Source organism: Trachemys scripta, chromosome 3 (genome assembly GCF_013100865.1).
Source record: "Trachemys scripta elegans isolate TJP31775 chromosome 3, CAS_Tse_1.0, whole genome shotgun sequence".
NCBI classification, from domain to species: domain Eukaryota; kingdom Metazoa; phylum Chordata; order Testudines; family Emydidae; genus Trachemys; species Trachemys scripta.
Genome location: NC_048300.1, coordinates 92,612,753 through 92,634,609, shown reverse-complemented (window position 1 = coordinate 92,634,609; position 21,857 = coordinate 92,612,753). Strand labels below are relative to the sequence as shown.

The 21,857-nt window shown below is 41.4% G+C and overlaps 1 protein-coding gene across 3 annotated transcripts in view; it reads right to left on the bottom strand.

Moving 5' to 3' along the window:
• SYNE1 (spectrin repeat containing nuclear envelope protein 1) overlaps positions 1-21,857 on the bottom strand; it is a 475,430-nt gene that overhangs the window by 18,046 nt on the left and 435,527 nt on the right. For all 3 annotated transcript variants that reach the window (XM_034765383.1, XM_034765382.1, XM_034765384.1), the window contains 6 exons: positions 15,162-15,349; positions 13,648-13,798; positions 7,077-7,259; positions 6,506-6,643; positions 2,307-2,498; positions 1,090-1,423 (listed from right to left, as the gene is read on the bottom strand). In XM_034765383.1, coding sequence (XP_034621274.1) covers positions 1,090-1,423; positions 2,307-2,498; positions 6,506-6,643; positions 7,077-7,259; positions 13,648-13,798; positions 15,162-15,349 — 1,186 coding nt within the window. The remainder of the gene's footprint in view (positions 1-1,089; positions 1,424-2,306; positions 2,499-6,505; positions 6,644-7,076; positions 7,260-13,647; positions 13,799-15,161; positions 15,350-21,857) is intronic.

Genomic DNA, 21,857 nt, shown 5'->3' with positions numbered 1-21,857 from the left:
TGAGAAAATATCTATCTTGTGAGCTGTGAGAAGTACAGCAGATGAGCTAAGAGAAGAAGACACTGTTACAGGTATGGGTTGGGTTATCTGGGTCGGGTTATCTGGGTCTGGCTATGCTTAGGCTTTTTTGATGTCTACCAGAGATATTTCTGAGTGCATTTTCAGTAAGTTTTACATAGGCCTCGGGGCTTTCTGGGATCTCTACATCTGCAAAAATACAAGCACAATCTGAGTTGATATCTCAGCAATTGTTGTCTTCTTGTACCAGGAAACCAACTTTCCCAGAAGGAGAGTAGATCACCAATTCTAATTTCCATATTCCTTTTGAATAAACAGAGTTAAATTGCATCACAGAATTCCTGCTGAAAATAGCTTTAAGTAAGTTAGCCTCTTTTTAGAAGGTGTCAAGGAACTGAAAAGCACAAGACTATCACAATTAAAGACAGAACAGAATCTTGAATTTAGGCCTCTCTAACAATAAATGGACCATGTCTACATGCTTCAAACATATAGACACATTAGTCCTCATTAGTATTTGTTACACAATATGCACATAGTCATACAGACAGACAGGTTTCATGAACGCATAAAAGGCCAAGTCTTGAAGTCTAAGTCAAACGTCCCAAAGATGTCAATGTGAGTCTTGCCTGAGTAAGGACTGAGTAAAAACTCACTTAGACTTTAACATGTGGTCCAGTGGGTGAATGTGTCAGATGTTTCCTTGGAATTTTCTCTCCCTTCCATTTTTCTTGCAATCATCCAGTACCATTTCCTCCAGTCAAAAGACTGTATTAGCCAACCCTGTTATAGGCAACACCAGTCACATCTGGCAGACACAGGGTGCAATAAAATAGCCAGTTCCCTCTTTGTCATTCAGTGAATATGCCTCTGTGATATTCCAAGCCTGCACTCATCCAGAAGCCTGTAATATTGTGTCAAAGACCAGGAGACCATTCCAGGACAGCTATTTGAGGTCTTCTGAAGCTCTTTGGAATATTTTCCCATTCCTAGGAACTCCCCAGCAATATGATCCTATATGCAATATTTATTTCCCTTTATTGAGAGAGATATGAGAGAAGCAATCAATACCTGCTATACTAGCTGCTCCCCTAAGATAGAAATCTTTGTCTTCTTGTCCTTCCTCCTCCTCTAAGTGCAGTGCCCTCGAAACGGCTGTCTCCAAGTCCCGACTGAGGTCATAGTCATGATCCCATTCCAAAGGGATGGAATCTACACTTGCAGGAGTATCCCGCCCTGACCGCTCACTTCTCATCGGTTGGGCAAGTGACAGTGAGAGGTTGGAGGAGGGGTGTGGGAACAGAATACTGTCTGCAGATTTGTCGTGCCAGTGTATGTCAGAGAGATCTGCTGATTCATCCAGATCCACCTCTCTGTCAGAGAGGTCATGTTCATCGTCTGTCAGCTAGAAGGAAACACCAGAACAGAGACTATTAATTCAACCCTTGGAAACAATGTCCTTTCTACCTGGGTCAATGAGATAAAAATGTCACTGGATAACACTGACAGGATTCCCATTTTGTATCTTTCTTTGATCCTCTTTTGATTTTTTTTAAAATGCATATAAAATAAAAAGATAAAATGAGTAAAAGAGGCTAAGAATAAATTCATCTTCACTGCTTAATGCTCATCTGTATAGTCTCATGTAAGGCAACTGTCTCCAAATTTTCTCTAGATATTATCTCTACACAGACAGCAAAATTAGAGCAACATTTTGGAACCAAATTATAGAAACTATAAAAGGCGTTTATCTTGATTGCTGCTCTCATCTATTCTTTCATGTTATGAAAAGTGCTTCTCACTGCTTTCCCTCAGGGTGCTTTCCAGTTTGATTTCCAAAATCACCCTCTCTCACTTCCCAGCTGTACATTCAGTTCTGGATATTTAAAGTTCCATCTGCCCTGCAAGGAAGGAGTGTCTTTATTTCAGTAAACTCAATGCTATTCAATAGAATTCACCCTGCAGGGCAAGAAGAATTTTATGTCTCCAGTACAGCATCAAAACTCTCATTCATAAAGCTCTGATTTATAATGCATAGGTGTGCATGATGCTTTATAGAAATGAGAAAGGTTCTTTGCCCTGAAGAGTCTGCAGTCTGAACAAGACAAAACACCACAATATGTGATAACACACAGAGGTGCGGGGGAAGGGAAGGATCAGGTTACAAGAAGTAAAGATTATGGGGTGTTTTGTCATATATATTACACCCCACACACAAACTCTTTCACCATTATTATATTTGTAAATTAATAATAAATCTTAAAAAAGGAAATAAAGAGGATACATACAGGAAGGCGGATCAATTTCTTGTGGTAACGTTCCACACGACCAAAGACCTCTTGACAGTAATGCCGGAGCTCATCCAATTCTTCTTCAATGACAGCTGCATCTATGGGTTCGCTTTTCTCTATCAGCTGCTCACCCTGGACAATTATCTGGTCAACTTTATTGTTGTTCAGGGAGATCTCTTGCTGGAAAGCCTGTGCAGCATAAAAAGCCATGACTTTATGTTATCATTAAAACCAACATTAAGCAATTCTCAGTTACCAAGAATGCTATGTCTTACAGAGCTTTGTAGCAGAGATGGTATATTTACCAAACACAAACAAGGACCATTACACAGAGTAAGCACAATTTGATGGTGCAACTCAGCATTCCCTTGCCATACTCTCCCATATAAGCTAATGAAGTAGCACTTAAAGTTCTACCCAGCAAGTCTCATGATTTACCGTGCTGTATTTGGGAAGAGGACTGTCCTCTGAACAAGCCACTCCTGTGAGTTTTGAAAGTCTTAGGTAGATAAGGTCGTTATAATGAATACATATTCTAAAGCTATATTAACACATACTAACAAGTTGTTTTACATTTACACTGCAGATGTTCCAAAGCGCTCAGCAAATAATGAGTCACATTGTGGTAGAGCAGAAACCATGCACAAACCGTGGTCTAAAGGGGGAAGGGTGACATGTCTATGGCAGCCTCTGCTCCTCCATAATTTTGTCTAGGCGTATGAGCTGAAGGTCTTGGCAAGATGGTTGCAGGGATCTGAAAGAGGCATAAGGGCTGTGGGGCAGCTAACAAGATTTCTAAGCAGCACAGTTTAGGAATGGCCTGCTTGCCTCATGTGAGGGTAGCCCTAGAAAAGGTGGGTCAGACAAGCCCTTTCTCATTGTTTACTTTTTTTTTTTTACAAATAGAATTGCTGCTTTTACAAATAGAATTGCTTGCTGGAATAGTCGGACTTTGACCCCTGGATATGACTTTGATCTGAATTTGGATTTGAGGAAAATGTTTGTGTTGAGTAACAAGCTTGCATGTTTCAGAATTGATACTGCAGCTTTTTCAGAAACTCAGCTCTCCGACACAGAGTTCAGAGGGAGAAGAAGGACTATACCATTTACTGGTATGGCAAACCCGAAGGAATAAGGAGAGAGTGTGGTGTGGGTTTTGCTCTCAGAAATGAATTTATGTCATTGTGTGAAGCTCCGATTGCAGGGTCCATATGTATAGACTAACTTCAAGTAAGTCTACAGAAAGGATTCATTAACCTCATCAGTGTCTACGTGCCAACTCTGCAGGCTAGCAATGAGGAGAAGGATAGCTTTTACCAACAGCTGGAAGAACTGATTGGCAGATTCCATGGAAAGAACCCATCCTAATACTTGGAGACTTCAATGCAAGAGTTGGATCCAATGTTGAGATCTGGCCTCGGATTCTGGGTAGGCATGGCATTGAATGTATGAATGATAAGGGTTAGAGAGTTCTTAAGCTCTATGCCAGGCAAGGCTTATCCGTTACCAACACCTTCTTTGCTAGTAACATCAGAACAACCACCTCGTGGAGACACCTGAGGGCCAAGCACTGGCATCAGCTGGAACTGGTACTGATAAGACATACATATTTGAAAGATATCTTGCATACATGATCCTTCCAAAGTTCAGACTGTGACTCAGAACACTCTCTTGCTTGCCGCAAAGTGAAATTTCAAGCTAAGAGGATGCACCTAAAAAATTGCCATGCAACCTCGTATTGACATGTGCCAAATCAATGATCCTATCAAGAAATGGGCTTTATAAAGAAGTAGCAGCAAAGACAGTTGAAACAAATGAAATTGCTTCAGATACATGGGAAGCACTGAAGATAAGTATGTACAATGTGGCCATCAAGAGTTTTGGAAAGAGTACTGAAAAAATGGTATGTAGACCATTTGGAGATACTGCTGCCACTTACTGACAGGAAAAGATCTGTGCTGATCACTTAGAAGGTCTACTTCTACTACTGATTTGTTCAACAATCTAAGAGACGCTCGTAAGGTTGTTCAAATAGCTTCCAGGATGTGTGCTCAAAAATTTTGATTGGGTCTCTGTGACAGCATCCAACAGGCAACTGACAGAGGTGACAGTGGACGGTTGTATGAGGGCATTAGAAAAGCCATTGGGCCAATAAAGAACGAGACAGCTCTGCTGAAAGATCAGGATGGCAATATCATAGCAGATAAAGGAAAGCAATGGGTGAGGTGGATTGAGCACTATGGAATGATATACTCAAGGGAGTCTGTAGTAGGCCAATGTGTGCTACACAAATTTCCTGGGTTTGAAGTTTCTGGATGCCAAACCTACACTAGAGGAACCAAAGCACCCAAAAGGTTCCCAACAACAAAGCTTCAGGATCTGTTTCTGCAGAAATCTACAAATGTACAAAGACTTGCTGCGAAGATTGCATGAGGTATTGCTATGCTCTTGGAAGGAAGGAACTGTTCTACAAGATTTTAAGGATGTTTGTTTCAGCCAACTCTCCAAAAACAGAGGAGACAGAAGTGATAATCACAGAGGTATCTCTCTTCTTAACATCGTTAAAATGACCTTAAACTATATTATTTTACCTAATTTACCAAACTTTAGCTGAGAGAATCTATCCTCTAAGCCAGTGCGGCTTCCACTAAGGAAGGTCTACCATAGACATGGTCTTCTCCATAAGACAACTGCAGGAAAAGTACAGAGAGAAGCGTATTAAGCTGTACATGGCTTTTATAGATTTAACAAAACCCTCTGAAATGGTTAGTCCGTCAGGGCTTTACATTGTTCTGAAGAAGCTTGCTTGTCCGCCTATATTGCTAAACCTTGTGAAATTCTTACACAATGACATGAAGGCAACTATAATGTATGAAAATCAAGAGTCTGACTCATTTAACATCAACAATGGAGTGAAGCAGGGAGGGCTACATACTGGCTCCTATATTGTTTAATATTTACTTCTCATTCCTGCTTCAACATATGTTCCATGATGTTTGAGAGGGTGTCTATCTTAGCTCTAGACACAATGGAGGTTTGTTTAACATTGCAAGGTTCAGAGCTAAGATGAAGGTGAAGGAGATATCATAAGGGACCTGTTGTTTGCAGATGATGCAGCCCTTGTGGCTCACAGTGTTGATGCCCTAAAACATCTTACTACCAAGCTCTCGGATTCATGCAAAATCATTGGGCTATCAATAAGCTTGAATAAGACTGATCATGCACCAAAGCTCTTCAGAACCAGTTCCAGATATCACCTTATTCATATGGATGCTGTTAACCAATTTTGCCACCTTGGCTCTACTGTTACCAGCAATACAGATCTGGATGCTGAGCTCACTAGTAAAATCAGCAAAGCAGCTAGGAACCTTGGTCTTTTGCAAGACAGAGTCTGGAACAATAACAAATTGTCAACTAAAGTGAAAATCCATATTTATGAGATATGTGTTTTATCCATCCTTCTATCTGGCTCAGATACATGGACGACTTATGCCAAACATATCAAAAGAATAAACAGCTTTCATATTAGATGCTTGCATAAAATTCTTCTAATAAGATGGCAAGACAGGGTGACACATGTGGAAGTGTTAAATCGTGCTGGTATGTCGTTAATGGGAACCTTGATTAGTAAGAAAAGACTCAAGTGTCTTAGACATGCCAAGCAGATGCCGGATTACAGGATCCCAAAGAGTATGCTGTACTCTGAAGCTTGTGAAGCGTTTAGAAAGAGATGCAGACTGCTGTGCAGATTTTAGGATGCTTACAAAGATGATGTAGTAACCTTTGGAATCTCCATGGATGATTGGAAAAGGAGTGCAGAATGCCGCTCTGGTTGGCGGAGACAGCTTGTAGATGGAAAGAGAAGTTGCGAGGTGGACTGGCTCAAGCTTTGTAATGACTGGCATCAGAGGAGGAAAGAATCTGTTGCTCAGGTTCAGAGCATTGCTAGTGCATGGGTGTGCCCGACCTATGCACAGGACTGTCACTAGTGCATTGGACTCAGCAGCCATTAAAGAACTCATCAGCACATACACCATGCTCTATAAAGAGCAATGGTTCCATTGATTGACTGGGGCTGAGCCCATGTCCTGGGAATAAAGGGTTTTAATCACATAACACTATTCATGGAACATTTCTTACACTCTCAGTTCCTATTTGGATATTTTTGATGCCACAGACTGGCTGGCCTCCCGTACCTTGAGTTGCTTTATCTTTGCTTGGACGTCGCACTCTGAGAAATGTTCAATATTGGTCAACTGCAGATCCATCTCTGTTAGCCAGACCAGAATGTTGTCACGTGATGTCTCAAACTCCTCGCGCTGGCCAATAAAATGCTGAAAAAACAAAAGAGAAAAAACAACCGAAACAATGTGAGGCTTCCACAAAAGTTAGTTTTCACGTCACTATCTTCTGAGTCTGACTGAAATCAGTACATGTTCTTCACTGATCTCCTCTATGCTCTTTCAGGTTCCCACTTCAGTACCATTGTGCCTCTAGCAGCGAAGAGCAGAGTTACAAAAGTTCAACTGCAAGTATTCTTGTTCTTCTCTTCTAAGGGGAAGTAGGGCACCCAGGTCCAACTCTACATCTTCCTGCAGTGTATTACTTAACTACTTTAGATAGAGCACCCACAAAATCATCAAAATAAAGTTTAAATAACCCAGCCAAGGAGAAAACTTGCATGGGCTTGAGGAGTCAGAAGCTCACAACATCCTTCATGCATACAGTCTAGTTCTGTAAGAGAATGGCTTGAAAATGGAGAAATACTTTTAGCCTGCGCAGGATAGAAGTGACTCGCTTTTGTAAGTTGTCCCATCTCTGGTTCCCTTCATGGACCATCTGTTTGAGGCTGCAAGCAGAGTCAGTGCGGTTTTCTCGGGCCAGGCGGCGGTACTGTTTATTAATCAGTTCCAGCTGTGTCAGACTTTCATGCACTTGTCTTTGGAAGGCCTAAAATAACAATGGAAACAACAAAAGACACTATCAGACTGTCAGCCCCTGAAATTGGTAAATGGTCTCAGATTGTTCTTGTCTTTGGTTCCAATCCTGAAATTGGATCTGTACCAACATGGGTGCAAACATTTGCTGGTACTGACCTGATTGTAGGATTGGGGCCTTTTGATTGGGATGAGCAAAGAGAAATGTCGTTGTTTACAAAATCAATAAATGGCAGTAAGGACCAAGCATTTCAGTGAGAATGCTCCTGTCACAATGACAGCAGCAAGCACAGTTTTATTCCAAGATTGAGGTACTGTCTTTTCTTGGCTGTCCAATATTTCACCTGCATATTTTAGAATATGGAGGGCGTAAATTCTGAGACCAATTAAAAGTTTCTTAAAATGTTACATTAGAGGGCTGGACTTGATATTGACTAATTAAATTTCAGTGGGTTACAAACAAACAAGCACTGTAAATGGTGATGTCAAATTTTTAAAGACATCAAAGCAAAAATTTTATAAGATTTCTCAAGTCTCAATTAATCTATTTAGCACTACCTCTTGGCAGATGCTGAGAAGTCTTCATATGAATAATAATTGTGAATTTGCTTTGACAGTATTCCAGGCACCTTTTATTTATCTTTAATATGACAGGTATGAGAACCATTTTTATTTCCACAGTCACAGAGAAAGAAAGTTTTGTGAATATTTATACAACTCTGTATTTGAGCAAATGGCCAGGCCACATGTGACTTATTCAAATCCTACTGGTTACCTACCAGCTCTGTGTTCTTGGGGAACCAGGGCACAGTACCCAGCCTGTCTGACTCACCAAAGACTACCCCTCCACCCTCTGCTTGAACCTAAGCCGATCAGAAGAAAGACTTACAGAAAGCAATGAAAAGGCACTGGGAGACACACCTAAACCCTCTCTGGACAAGGGTGACAGGATTAAGGAAACTCCCTTGCCTCATTTGCATCAAGGATGGGACAGGGAGGCATCCCCATTAGCATACAGAATGGAGAACAGAGACTCAAAGGCAAGAACTGCACTGAACTCTGGGGGACCTCTGCTCCAGATGTTAATGAACCTATGCCTGCATGCACCCAGCTCAGTAGTTATCAGACCAATTCTAGTAATAAATCCTTTATTGGTATCCAAAATACAGAAGCTGCCTAATTGCATTGTGAGCACCCTCGAAGGAACACCGCCCATAGCCAGGAATGAGCAGTTCCTATTGTCTAGCCCAGGGGTTCTCAAACTGGGGGTCGGGACCCTTCCGGGGATTGCAAGCTGTCAGCTTCCACCCCAAAACCTGCTTCGCCTCCAGCATTTATAATGGTGTTAAATATATAAACAAGTGTTTTTAATGTATAAGGGGGGTGGCACTCAGAGGCTTGCTATGTGAAAGGGGTCACCAGTACAAAAGTTTGAGAACCACTGGGCTAGCCTGAACAAAATAACTTTGGTAAATCTAGTGTTCTCCCTTGAATCACTGTTCTTTCCCTACAAAAACTCCTACCCATGTTCAAATAAGTGCTCTGATGCCTGTATCCAACATCTTCATCAGTTCCACTGGGACCTCATCTTCTCCCGACTGACTGTGCTGGGGGCTCTGCCTGCCTCCAGAATTCTGGACCGTCAGCTATCACCAACTTGGGACCCCAGATCGATTCAAGCTTCACAGCGTGATGAGATCCTAGCTCTCTCTCGTTCTCTCTCTAAGTATAACCTTCTGACCCTAACTTGTGTGGCTCCCCTTGTATGGTTATTACCTGGCAATAAATAACTTTCATGGTTAAGCTGGTTGCTTCTCTCTCTCTCCCCCCCGCCGCTAGGGGGTGATTTTTGGCTTCTCCATTTGCTCTGCAGGAACGCTCCTCCTACTTAAGCTAAAGATCCCTGAAGCACCCAAAAATCCTGTGGAATTTGCTCATCGAGTGAGTTATTACCAGAACAATTGTAACGTGAAAGTGGGGATAGGGACGTGCTAAACCTGGGGCATATGAGGGTGGCCGATTGGAAGTGCTGCTCGACCCAGCATGCTCAGGCATGCTCTATTCCAATGCAGTGCACATGGCATCTGAAGGTGACAGCTTGGAGGTGCTATTTGACCCAGCCTGCTGAGTCCAAGGGCCTATGAGGGTAACAGCTTGGAAATGCTGCTTGACCCAGCCTCCTGAGTCCAGGGACATATAAGGGGTCAGCTTGGGAGAGCTGAATAACCCAGTCCTCTCAGATGCGCTCTGTTAATGTATGTGTGTGTGTTCGCCTGATTCTGGGGTTGGAAGAACCAGGCCCTGCAAGATAGATCCATTGGGAGGGAACTTGCAGAAGGGAGAAGTAGAGCTCCGTATAAGAACACGTGACACAAACAGTACATTGATAGAATTACAGACCCCCCCCCACAGAGGAGTAATCCTAATAAATTAGCATACCCCAAAGTAATGGGCAAATCTGGTAACATTCTTCAGGTTATAAAAGTTTCAGTCAACCAATTTGGGAACAGAAACAGTACCATGTGACTTGGATGATCAATCACACTATATGAATAGTGTGGTGGCTGAACTTTGTGATTTTGTCCTCATCCACAACTATTTCACATTTGGGGACAATATATACCTTCAAGTCTGCGGCACTGCTATGGGTACCCGCATGGCCCCACAATATGCCAACATTTTTATGGCTGACTTAGAACAACGCTTCCTTAGCTCTCGTCCCCTAACGCCCCTACTCTACTTGCGCTACATTGATGACATTTTCAGCATCTGGACCCATGGAAAAGAAGCCCTTGAGGAATTTCACCATGATTTCAATAATTTCCATCCCACCATCAACCTCAGCCTAGATCAATCCACACAAGCGGTCCATTTCCTGGACACTACTGTGCTAATAAGCGATGGTCACATAAATACCACCCTATACCGGAAACCTACTGACCGCTACACTTACCTACATGCCTCCAGCTTCCATCCAGGACACACCACACGATCCATTGTCTACAGCCAAGCTCTAAGATATAACCGCATTTGCTCCAACCCCTCAGATAGAGGCAAGCACCTACAAGATCTCTATTAAGCATTCTTAAAACTACAATACCCACCTGCTGAAGTGAAAAAACAGATTGACAGAGCCAGACGAGTACCCAGAAGTCACCTCCTACAAGACAGACCCAACAAAGAAAATAACAGAACACCACTAGCTGTCACCTTCAGCCCCCAACTAAAACCTCTCCAGCGCATCATCAGAGATCTACAACCTATCCTGAAAGATGATCCTTTACTCTCACAGATCTTGGGAGACAGACCTGTCCTCGCTTACAGACAACCCCCCAACCTAAAGCAAATACTCACCAGCAACCACACATCACTGAACAAAACCACTGACCCAGGAACCTATCCTTGTAACAAAGCCCGATGCCAACTCTGTCCACATATCTATTCAAGTGACATCATCATAGGACCTAATCACATCAGCCATACCATCAGGGGCTCGTTCACCTGCACATCTACCAATGTGATATATGCCATCATGTGCCAGCAATGCCCCAATGCCATGTACATTGGCCAAACCGGACAGTCTCTACGCAAAAGAATTAATGGACACAAATCTGACATCAGGAATCATAATACTCAAAAACCAGTGGGAGAACACTTTAACCTGTCTGGTCATTCAATGACAGACCTGCGGGTGGCTATATTACAACAGAAAAACTTCAAAAACAGACTCCAAGGAGAGACTGCTGAGCTGGAATTGATATGCAAACTAGACACAATCAACAAAGGATTGAATAAGGACTGGGAATGGCTGAGCCATTACAAACATTGAATCTATCTCCCCTTGTAAGTATTCTCACACTTCTTATCAAACTGTCTGTACTGGGCTACCTTGATTATCACTTCAAAAGTTTTTTTTTTTTTCCTCTTACTTAATTGGCCTCTCAGAGTTGGTAAGACAACTCCCACCTATTTATGCTCTCTGTATGTGTGTATATATATCTCCTCAATATTTATTCCACTCTGTATGCATCCGAAGAAGTGGGGTGTAGTCCACGAAAGCTTATGCTCTAATAAATTTGTTAGTCTCTAAGCTGCCACAAGTACTCATGTTCTTTTTACTATATGAATAGCAAATACTCAAAAAGCAAGTCATAGCAAGAACCTGGTGAGCATTTTGTAGGCTTGAATTTGATCACAAATTTATTGTTGAATTTCTCAAAAGCAAAGTTTGTTTTGCGGATAACTCATGAACAGAGAAAAGGGCTAAATGTGTTGAATATTTCACTCAGTTCTATTTGGGACACATGCAATTTAAAGGAAATGATAAAGAAGTGAATTGGCTTTGGTTTCAGATCACAGTTGTGCAAGTTTGCATTTTCTAGCATTAGGTAGCCAAAAAAGTGACAATGAGGACAGGAAGAGGGAGAGAAACGATAGCACTGGAAAACAAATATGCTAGTGGACCCGAATACAAATTCATTAACAGCATCAGCTATGTTGATGTATATTGCCTCAATCCTGCAACTTGCCAGAATGCGTGTTAATTAAAAATGAAAATAAGCACTTTTGTGCAATGAAGTCACAGGGATAGCTAAAGGAGCTAGTTAGAAACAACCAAATACACCAAAGGATCCTTGTCACGATAATTACTCTTTTTGTTTAAATGCCAATGAAATAAGAAAGCAACCAACATGCAGTTCTGTAATTGGAGTGACAAGCACATTCTCTCATGGAAGAGGCATACATCTGACCACTGATTTACTACTAACTCAAAAGATTTAACCTTGTAATCTACAACTCAGTGTAAATTACAATGCCACCCCACCTGTTACCAAGTCTTGTTTAGCAAAAGAACAATTATATATGTTTTCCAATGTACAGTTTAGCAATGCAGTAATTCATTTGCTGATGTTCCTCTTTGCATTACAGCGTCAGTGAAATACTGGACTACTGTGTGATTTTGTACAATGGAGTTCATGACATACTGGATGACTGATGCAATCTAATGTGCTTTGCTAATGTTCTTAAAGGTTTTATCTTATTGGTGGGATGGATAGGAGAATAAAATAGGAAAAAATAGTTACAGTCTGAAGGAACTCAATTTTCTATCCCGATCATGGCTGCCCCCAAGTGAACACTAATTTTGGACTTACATCCCTACTTTGAGATGATAGTAGCTGTATGTACATGTAGATGTACCAATTTAAACAGGAGTACTAGACTAAAAACTATTCTCCTTGTCTGCAATCTAAGCTTCATATGTCTGTGTGAGAGTACTGTGGTATGTGTTGGAAGGTAAAGGTCAGTGTATAAAGGTTGACACAGTGAGAGAGCATAGACAGAGAAACCGGCTGTGATCATAGGAGACAGCTGAGAGATGCATGGTAGTCTCTCATTTACAGTAACTCACTAAACATGATTTAGACTCTGGTCACTGAATGGAGGGAGGATGGAACGAATGGACAGGACTGCAAACAGAATACTGATTTTCCAGATAAATTTCAACTTTTACATGATTATTATCTGGTAGCCTTTGGCTTCACTATATTTAAGAGGTCGGTTAGTGGTTCAGTAATGACCAGAGGTTTGTACACATGTAATAAAAACTGAGCCTGGCTGAAGCATTCCAAAGCCTAAGCCCAAAGAGTTTATTTTCTTGTGTTCACAATTAGGAAAGAAAACTGAAACTAACTCACCTGAACGGCCCCCAAAGAATTCCATTTATTTGCACACCACACATACATTAGTCACAAAACACCAATCAGTTACATAACTACAACATGGCTAAGCCCCAGGCAAGGCCCCACCCCTGCAAATGCATAGGCACATGCTTAACGTTTAGCTTGTGTGTGTCTGAGTGATATCAAAGGGAATACTCACACGCGTAAAGTTACTTGTGAGTGTAAGTGTTTGCAGGATCAGGATCTAAGGTAGGAATGTGGTAACACTTTGCAAATATCTGAAGAGTGTAAATATGAAAAAGGAGAGGAGTTATTTAAGGGGTACAATACCAGAAATTACAGCCAGGAGCAATGGGATGAACTATAGGAAAATAAAATATTTAGGGTGTATATAGTCTTCAAAGAGAAATGGTAGAAGGATTTGCGACATTTAAAAATTACAGTGGACAGACCCATGGACGATGCACAGTAAGGAACAATCCTGCATTGATAGGGTGAGAGACTGGATGACCTAGTATGTCTTTTCCTATATCTATATCTCTATATCCATATATCTATAGCCTCTAATTTTTTTTCTTAAAAAATGCTAGGGGACAGCTGCAAAATCATCAACTCTTCTGTATCGTGTGTCTGTATTGAGCAGCTTATGTACTGAAAGGAGAACCAGCTGGCTGCTGTAATAGGATCTGGAGATATTAAATTTCAAACATAATAAGTTACCTCAAATTTCTTTAGCTCTTCCTTGGCAACCGTATACACCACACCAGAGGAGCTAGGAAAGGCAGCTGTCCTCTCTGAAATTTTCAGCCAGTCTTCAAAGCGAGAATAGTCATCTAAGAACTTTTGCCATAGTCGCCACGTCTCTTCAATTCTGCGACAGAAAATGGAAAATTAGGGTACGTTTAGATTTGAGGTCATTTGCCCTGCATTGCTCTGCCTGATCATAAGCTACAATAGGGAACCAGGGCTGCACTAAACAATAACTGGCTCTTAACCAAGCCTTGATTGCAAGGTTGATAAATGGACAACATAAATGGCTGGTTGATTCCAGTTTAAGCTGGAATAAGACAGCAACGTTTTTTTGTGTGTGCTGCAAATCCTCATTTACAACTGGTATATAAAGAACATTATGAGCTGTAATAGGAGTTCTAAAAATGTGGCCATTTGCCAAAATGTAGTCCTATGTATACAAACTACAATTAGCTGAATGTTCTAGAGCAGTGGTTCTCAAACTGGGGTATACGGATCCCTGGGGGTCCACAAGGGTATTCCACGGGGTCCACGAGTCATGTCCGACTCCGGGGGGTCAGAGAGTCATGTCCAGGGCTGCCAGCCCCACTGATCAACTCCTCCCTCCTAGTGCCTCCTGCATGCTGTGGAACAGCTGTTCAGCAGTATGCAGGAGGTGCTGGGAGGGGGGGGAGGAGCAGGGACGGGGCGTGCTTTGGGGAGGGAAGAGGAGGGGCAGGGTGGGGTATTGGGGGAAGGTGTGGAGTGGGAGCAGGGCCTGGGGTTGAGCGGGAGTTGGGCACCCCTGGGGAAAATTAGAAGCCAGGTTGGGGGTCCACAAAATTTTTTAAATCAAAATGGGGGTCCTTGGGTTGCTACAGTCTGAGAACCGCTGTTCTAGAGACAACATTCAACTGTAGAATCAAACCATTCCTATAGGAAACCAAAATGTTGCAGCATGAATTGTTAAATTTTCCAGGGTAACTCAGCCAGGAGGAGGTAGTGTATTGGTGCTAGTTAAAAACAAACATTAAAATGACTACGTATATCTGTCATAAATTACTTTGAATTAACATAAGGATGTGGTGACATTCTTTTGCATTCATCAGTAAAAAATCAGTTACAAGAATATCCACTGCAAATACGTTTTTGTAACAATGGATTTTTAAAACATGAAATAAGTCACTGAAAAAAACATTTCAGCTGATGAAAAAACAATATTGTTATAAATTATACATGTAGTAGAAATGTAATTTGAGTCCTGATCCTGCAATTAAATGAACAGACTTTTGGGACTGTACATAACCCCAGTGACATCAATCTGGTTCCACACAAGTGCAGAGTCCTGCTTGTGCAGATCTCCTTGCCAGAGCTGGGATTTGGTCTACTTTTTAAATACGGAGAATATTTTCTCAGGTAAGTGAATATCTGAGAAATAGGAACTTTTTTTTCCAGATTGAAACATCTGGAGAATCTCTTGGGTTTTATGAGTATTTTGTATTTACTTAAGTCGCCTTTCCATTGACATTGCACAGATGTTTCTCCATCTTCTGTCCAGGTTCCGGGTGGCCTGCTGGATGGAGTCGCACTCTGTTTCTGTGGCACAAGCATCGCAGTCGTGGAGCAGCACCTCACACAGGTTGAGAACAGATGCAACTCCAGTGCTGTGTTTCTCTATGTCCCTTTGGAGTTCCTGCAGGTCAAGAAATCAAAGCTTAAATATGTAAGCCAAACCATGTGCTCTTTGAAAATATGCTATTTAATATGCTATTAAAATAATATAAAATAAAAAGTCAGGCAAGCTCACAAGAATCAGGATGAATGAGTATTAAAATGCCCAACCTACATGGCATTGCTGCAATGTTACTAATAAACAAGTAGGTTAGTAGAGGCAGGCGATAGTATAGAGCTATCCAGTACTTGAGAAAACCTGCAGATAGAGGACAGATCCTCAGCTGGTGTAAACTGTCATAGCTTCACAACAGCCAATGAAAGTTTTGTCTCATCGGCATTTCTCACCACTGCCATATTATGATGGAACTGTTTGCTTTTCCCCCTTCCTCCCTCCTCCCCTCCAGAAACATAAAACAAGTTCAAAAGAGGAAAAAAAAGTGACAGCCAACAGGGACAGAAGTAGACAAAGCAGGGACTACTGAACTAGGGGTGAGAGACTCCGACACACACACTGGGGGCTCTAGGATCCAGATGTGCCTCACCACATGTGCCCCTCTCCCCATGGGCTTGGGAGAAAACTGCAGAGAGGAGCCAGCCAGAAACTCCAGCTGGTAGGAGCAGAAGCAGCCAACACAAGGACCTTCGGACCTTCAGAGAACCTACGACAGTTTTGACTGGATTTTCTCTGCCCTGTGCTGATTGGTGTTTGCTCCGAACCTACCCCGCTGGTACTGTCTCTTCACCTCAGCGTCACTCCACACCTGTCCCCCATCCCTTTCACCCTCTTTTCCTTTTCCTTCCATTTAGCTGAGCCCCTTGTTGAAACTAACAAGCCATTTGTCACCATCACATTGCTCCCTCTGCTTATGTGTTGTACCCCTTCCCCCACCCTGCGTCTGTCTTGGCTGTTTAGACTGTAAGCTCTGCAGGGCAGGGACCACCTATTGTACTGTGTTTCTTGGGTGCTTAGCACAGTGGGGCTAAGATTTTATGGGATCTCTCAATTGTGCCAGCCCGAATGGTGCAGGCGAATAGGCCGGACATAGCAGCTGTAGAAAAGATGATAGACATGACCATATTAATTGATATTGCCATACCAGCAGATAATCATCTTCTCTTCTTCCTTTTTTATATGTCTAAGTATAAAGAACTCTATCATGAAGAACAAAGATGATTACTGGAGCACTTGGGGCAACCTCTAAGGGTACGAATGAGCAGCTCAGGAGCATGTTAGGTGTGCAAGACATCATGATCAGTGACCTCCAGAAGACAGTGTTCTTAGGCCCCGTGAGAATTTTAAAGAAAGTCAAAGGTGAATCAGTGCATTTGAGCACCTAAAATGCTGGAGTTCTGCGAAGGGCTTAACAAAAGTACTGACTACCCAAACTTACAGAGTCAGTTTGTGGTCAGGATTCATTGGTGACTCATGGGGATACATTTTAGACAGTAGCTTTCCCCTTAAGTATCTTTTATGTTGTGAAGGCTATTCGTTAAAAAACCCACATACCTATGATGTCGTACTGAGGGATGATAATAATAATGGCAAGAAAAATAAATAAGTTTCACTGTACTGTGGGCATTCATTCTGCTATACTGTGTTCCCTTCTATTCTTCGCTAAGTCACGAGTGTGTCTCTTGACACGTTCTGCAGGTGGGGCAGCAGTAACGCGTCTATAGCAGTACATCTTTAATATGAAATGTTGCTGTTTTCCTCTCAGCTGTCCAATTATAACATTATTTTTAATTGGGGATGGCAGGGGAAAATGGGGGAGAGAAGTGACTTTCCAGAGAAGTTTCGTAGACGTGGAAAGAAAAAGCAGTCCTCCTAGTGTCAGCACATTTACAGCAATTACACTCTAACTAATCTCTGTCCATCTCATTGTAATAAATTAAGAGGAGGGCATAGGAATTTAAAAAATTTATCCTGAAATTGGTTAGCTTTCCAACTCTACACATCTATAGTAAAATCCACAACAAAAAATGATGAAGACACTAGAGACATGTGGACAACGTGAGTAAGGAATCATAGACTCATAGACTTTAAGGTCAGAAGGGACCATTATGATCATCTAGTCTGACCTCCTGCACAATGCAGGCCACAGAAGCTCACTCACCCACTCCTGTAACAAACCTCTAAACTATGCCTGAGTTATTGAAGTCCTCAAATCGTGGTTTAAAGACCTCAAGGTGCAGAGAATCCTCCAGCAAGTGACCCGTGCCTCACGCTGCAGAGAAAGGCGAAAAACCTCCAGGGCCTCTGCCAATCTGCCCTGGAGGAAAATTCCTTCCCGACCCCAAATATGGCAATCAGTTAAACCCTGAGCATGTGGGCAAGACTCACCAGCCAGCACCCATGGAAGAATTCTCTGTAGTGACTCAGATCCCACCCCATCTAACATCCCATCACAGACCATTGGGCATATTTACCTGCCAATAATCAAAGAAGGATTGTGAAAGATAGATCCTGTCAAACTATTTTTTTTTAAATGAGATTACAAGTTTGGTTGTTAAAGGTAATAGTGCTTTGATTTGGAACCATATGACATTTTGATTAAAAAAAGCTAGAACTATATCAAATTAACATTCTACAGATTCAATGGATTAAAAACTGGCTAAATGATAGCTCTCACAATATAGGTGTAAATGAGGAATCACTATCAAGTGAATGTATTTCTACTGGCGTCCTACAGGGATCGGTTCTTGACCCTACATTATCTAACATTTTTATCAACGACCTAGAAGAAAACACAAAATCAGCATTGATCAAGTTTGCATATATGACATAAAAATTAGAGGGACAGTAAATAATGAAGAGGACAAGTCACTGATACAGAGCAATCTAGATTGCTTGGTGAACTGGGCACAAACAAACAGTGTGCCTTTTAATATGGCACAATGTAAATGTATACATCTAGGAACAAAGAACGTAGGCCATACTTACACAATGGGGGACTCTATCCTGGGAAGTCATGACTCTGAAAATGATTTGGGGGTTGGGGCGGATAATCAGCTGAACAAGAGTTCTCAGTGCAATGCTGTGGTGAAAAGGGCTACTGTACTGTGATCTCTGGATGCATAAACTGGGGAATCCTAAGTAGCAGCAGAGAGGTTATTTTACCTCTGGATGTGGCACTGGTGTGACTCCTGCTGGAATACTGTGTCCAGTTCTGGAGTCCATAATTCACAAAGGATGTTGATAAGGTTTAGAGAAGAGTCACAAGAATGATTAAAGGATTAGAAAATATGCCTTAGAGTGATAAACAAAATAGATTGAGCTCCTTGAGTCTAACAAAAAGAAGGCTAAGGGATGACTTGACAACAGTTTTAGGTACCTACATGGGGCACAAAAATTTGATAATGCGCTCTTCAATCTAGTAGACAAATATATAATACGATCCAATAGCTAGAAGTTAAAGCTAGACAAATTCAGACTGGAAATAAGGTGTACATTTTTAAGAGTGAGGGTATCCACTAGAACAATTTACCAAGGATCATGTTGGAGTCTCCATCACTGGCAATTTTAAAATCAAGATTGGCAAGGTCCCAGCATTCTGCAACACTGTTACAGCAAACTGGAAATTCTTTGGCAGCTTTATTTTAAAAATGGATCTTTTTAGTGAAAATGAATGTCAAAGTCAGTTCAATAGCACGTGTACTATTTATTTGAATCTTACATTTCCCAGAGAGCCTGCAGTGAGGATAGCCACATTTACTGCGTGGCTTGTAGGCTCAAGAAAAGAAAGATGCATTGGTTGCAGTAAGCCACATTTTCAAGGTTTTCTCTGCAACTCTAGGGGCTAAAAGCCAATTTAAAAAAACCAAACTGAAAACTGATATTTTTTAGTACAATTCCACATGATGGTATAGATTCTGCAGTAAATTTTGTGGCCTTGGAATTATAGATTACATGGGGACCAGCCAATACAGAACCAACCATTTGCACAAGGTTGGTTAAATGAACATAGATCTTGCCTCCTTCCTTGTGACTTCCTCAGCTGCATTATTCATCTGCACATAGCATAACCTCAGAATCACCTTTCTGAAATGGAACTCAAACATGAGTAAGTTGTTGCCATGAATTTAATGAATGCTTTTGCTGAAAAATCAATCCACAAATGAACACTTCAGTGTTTTTAAAGTCCAGTCTGCATCCATAAATGATTTACTGTACATTTGCTTTTACTTCTACTGCTTTTACTTTCACAAAGGTTAGTTGCTAATCTGCCCCAGCACCAGCAATCCACACTATTGCAGCTCATATTTCCTAACAGTGTTTTAACTCTTGGGAGTACTCCCAAGGACATGCATGGTACAGGACAACTATGAACGCTATCTGCAGCATCCTCAAGGATTACATTGCTCAGGTGTGATCCTCTTTATTACTAATCTCCGCTTCTTGGTTTTCATGACCTTTTTCCACTGGAACTGATGTTCCATCTTGAAATGTCATTTCAACATATTTGTCTTCAGCACATTACTGGTGCTTGTGAGACAGACTATGAAAATGATCTGCTATTATTCCTGGATATGTGTAAGAAAACTTCCTGCCCAATTGCTGACTACATTTGGATTGAACCTCATGATTCAAATGGATTCAAAAGATGGAGAGTAACACTACCTGCAAGGAAATAGGAGGGAGGTTTCTGCAGCACCTTGCAATGTTTCACACTTGTTGTGGCCTGATTAACAAAAAAGGAAAAAAGGTCTTTGAAATCTGACTAGTTTTCCAGGGTTGGCAAATTGCAGTGAGGTTACACTCACTCTCCTTCAGGTCGTACTGCTTTAACTGCCCCAGAAGAGCAACTGCGAAGTTATTATGTGTGTTCCCCTCCAACTCAGACTTGGCTGATGAGCCAGTAGAAGCAGAGTGTGGGAGCCATAGAACTGGGATCCAGCCCTACTTTCTGGCAGGCAATGCTACATTTTTAATTAAATTTGAGATTTGTAGTTGAGTGATAGTTTGCGACAGTGTGGGTGGAGAGATAACATGTCCCTAAGAGAAAACAAATGTGGAAAAATATACAGCTCAAACAGAAAGAAAAACTAGTGCTGACATAGCTGGCTGAAAAGGTAGCTGAGGTAACCTGTGTTGTGAAAAACAAATGAATATTACTAGTAACAGCTATAATAAAAATGCTTTCTTCTTTATGTTAAAAGTTCATGTTTTCTTTGCTGTTAGTGTTATAACAAATTAATTGGCAGGGAGCTGCCAAACGTACTATGCTTACAAGGCAAAATACATTTCCAGTGTTTGTCCCCTTTGGAGTTCCAATGGAACCACTGGTACTTCAAAATGAACATTGCCACTACCTAGCATTGCACAGAAACAACAACGCAGAACTGCAGAGAATAAAGAGTTCAACTGATGTCTGTGCCCAGAATGAATGCAGTACTAAAGGAGTCATAACAAACCTTGGGATGCCCATGTAGGTACACTCCCAGAAAAATCTCTAAACATTTGGTTTAACATTAATACTTAGCACTGTACAGCACTTTACATCTTCAAAGCTCTGCACAGTATTAGCTACTCTTCATATCTGTCCTGTTTGTATTATTTACCCCATGTTACAGATAGTGAAATGTACAAAGAAGTTAAAAAGCTTTTTCCCATAGCCACACAGTATGTCAGTTGAGGAGCTAGGATTAAAATTGAGGAGATTCTTAGTTTTTGGACTTTCACTCTATTCACTGCACTACATTGTCATTCTACATGCTTTATAAATCAATTGTCTGCAAAATGTTACAGTACTTTTCTCCCCACAAAAAATTAAACTTCTCTACTTTATTGTGTGTTAAGGAGAGGTGTTATTTTGCTTTTCACATGCTCATCACAAACTGATATCAGTCAGTGACCAATCTGCCAAGAAATAACTGACGAGAAAGCAATCTGCTACGTGACAGGCAACAGAATTTCTGCCCAGTGTGTCAAACAGAACTGGCATAGAGTAACAAAAATATGTACAGAAACATGTATTTTGCAAAACTGATGTTACTCTTTCTAAGTTGTGATGGAGGTGCATAGTTTAGCAGGAAAGGGGAAGGGAAGCATACTAACAGTGTAGTACAATGTAAAAAACTACTCCTACCAACCCCCCCCCCCAAAAACAAACACACACACACACAAACAAACAAAATGAAATTATCTGCCTCATCCCACTTTTCCCATTTGCAGCATGAACTGCTTCATTCCAGCACTGTGTGCAGGCTTTGCACAGTGCAAATCAGTTTAAAGTTAAACATCAGTTTTGTATCACTCATGCAACTCAGCATGCAAAGGGACTCAAACATGTTTATGAACCGCAAAACAAAACAAAATCCTAAGGCATGTCCAAAGACGGACAATGTCAAGCACTTATAAAACTTGCAAGCGAACACTACAGTATGGTTTCATTTTAATTCTGGAAATGGACGGTAGTTTATTATATACTAAAAAAAACAAAGAAAAAACCTCAACCACAACAGTAACCCACATTCTGGACATAACATCATGGTACCTTACCTCTGTCTGGCAGGATCAAACAGCTCCT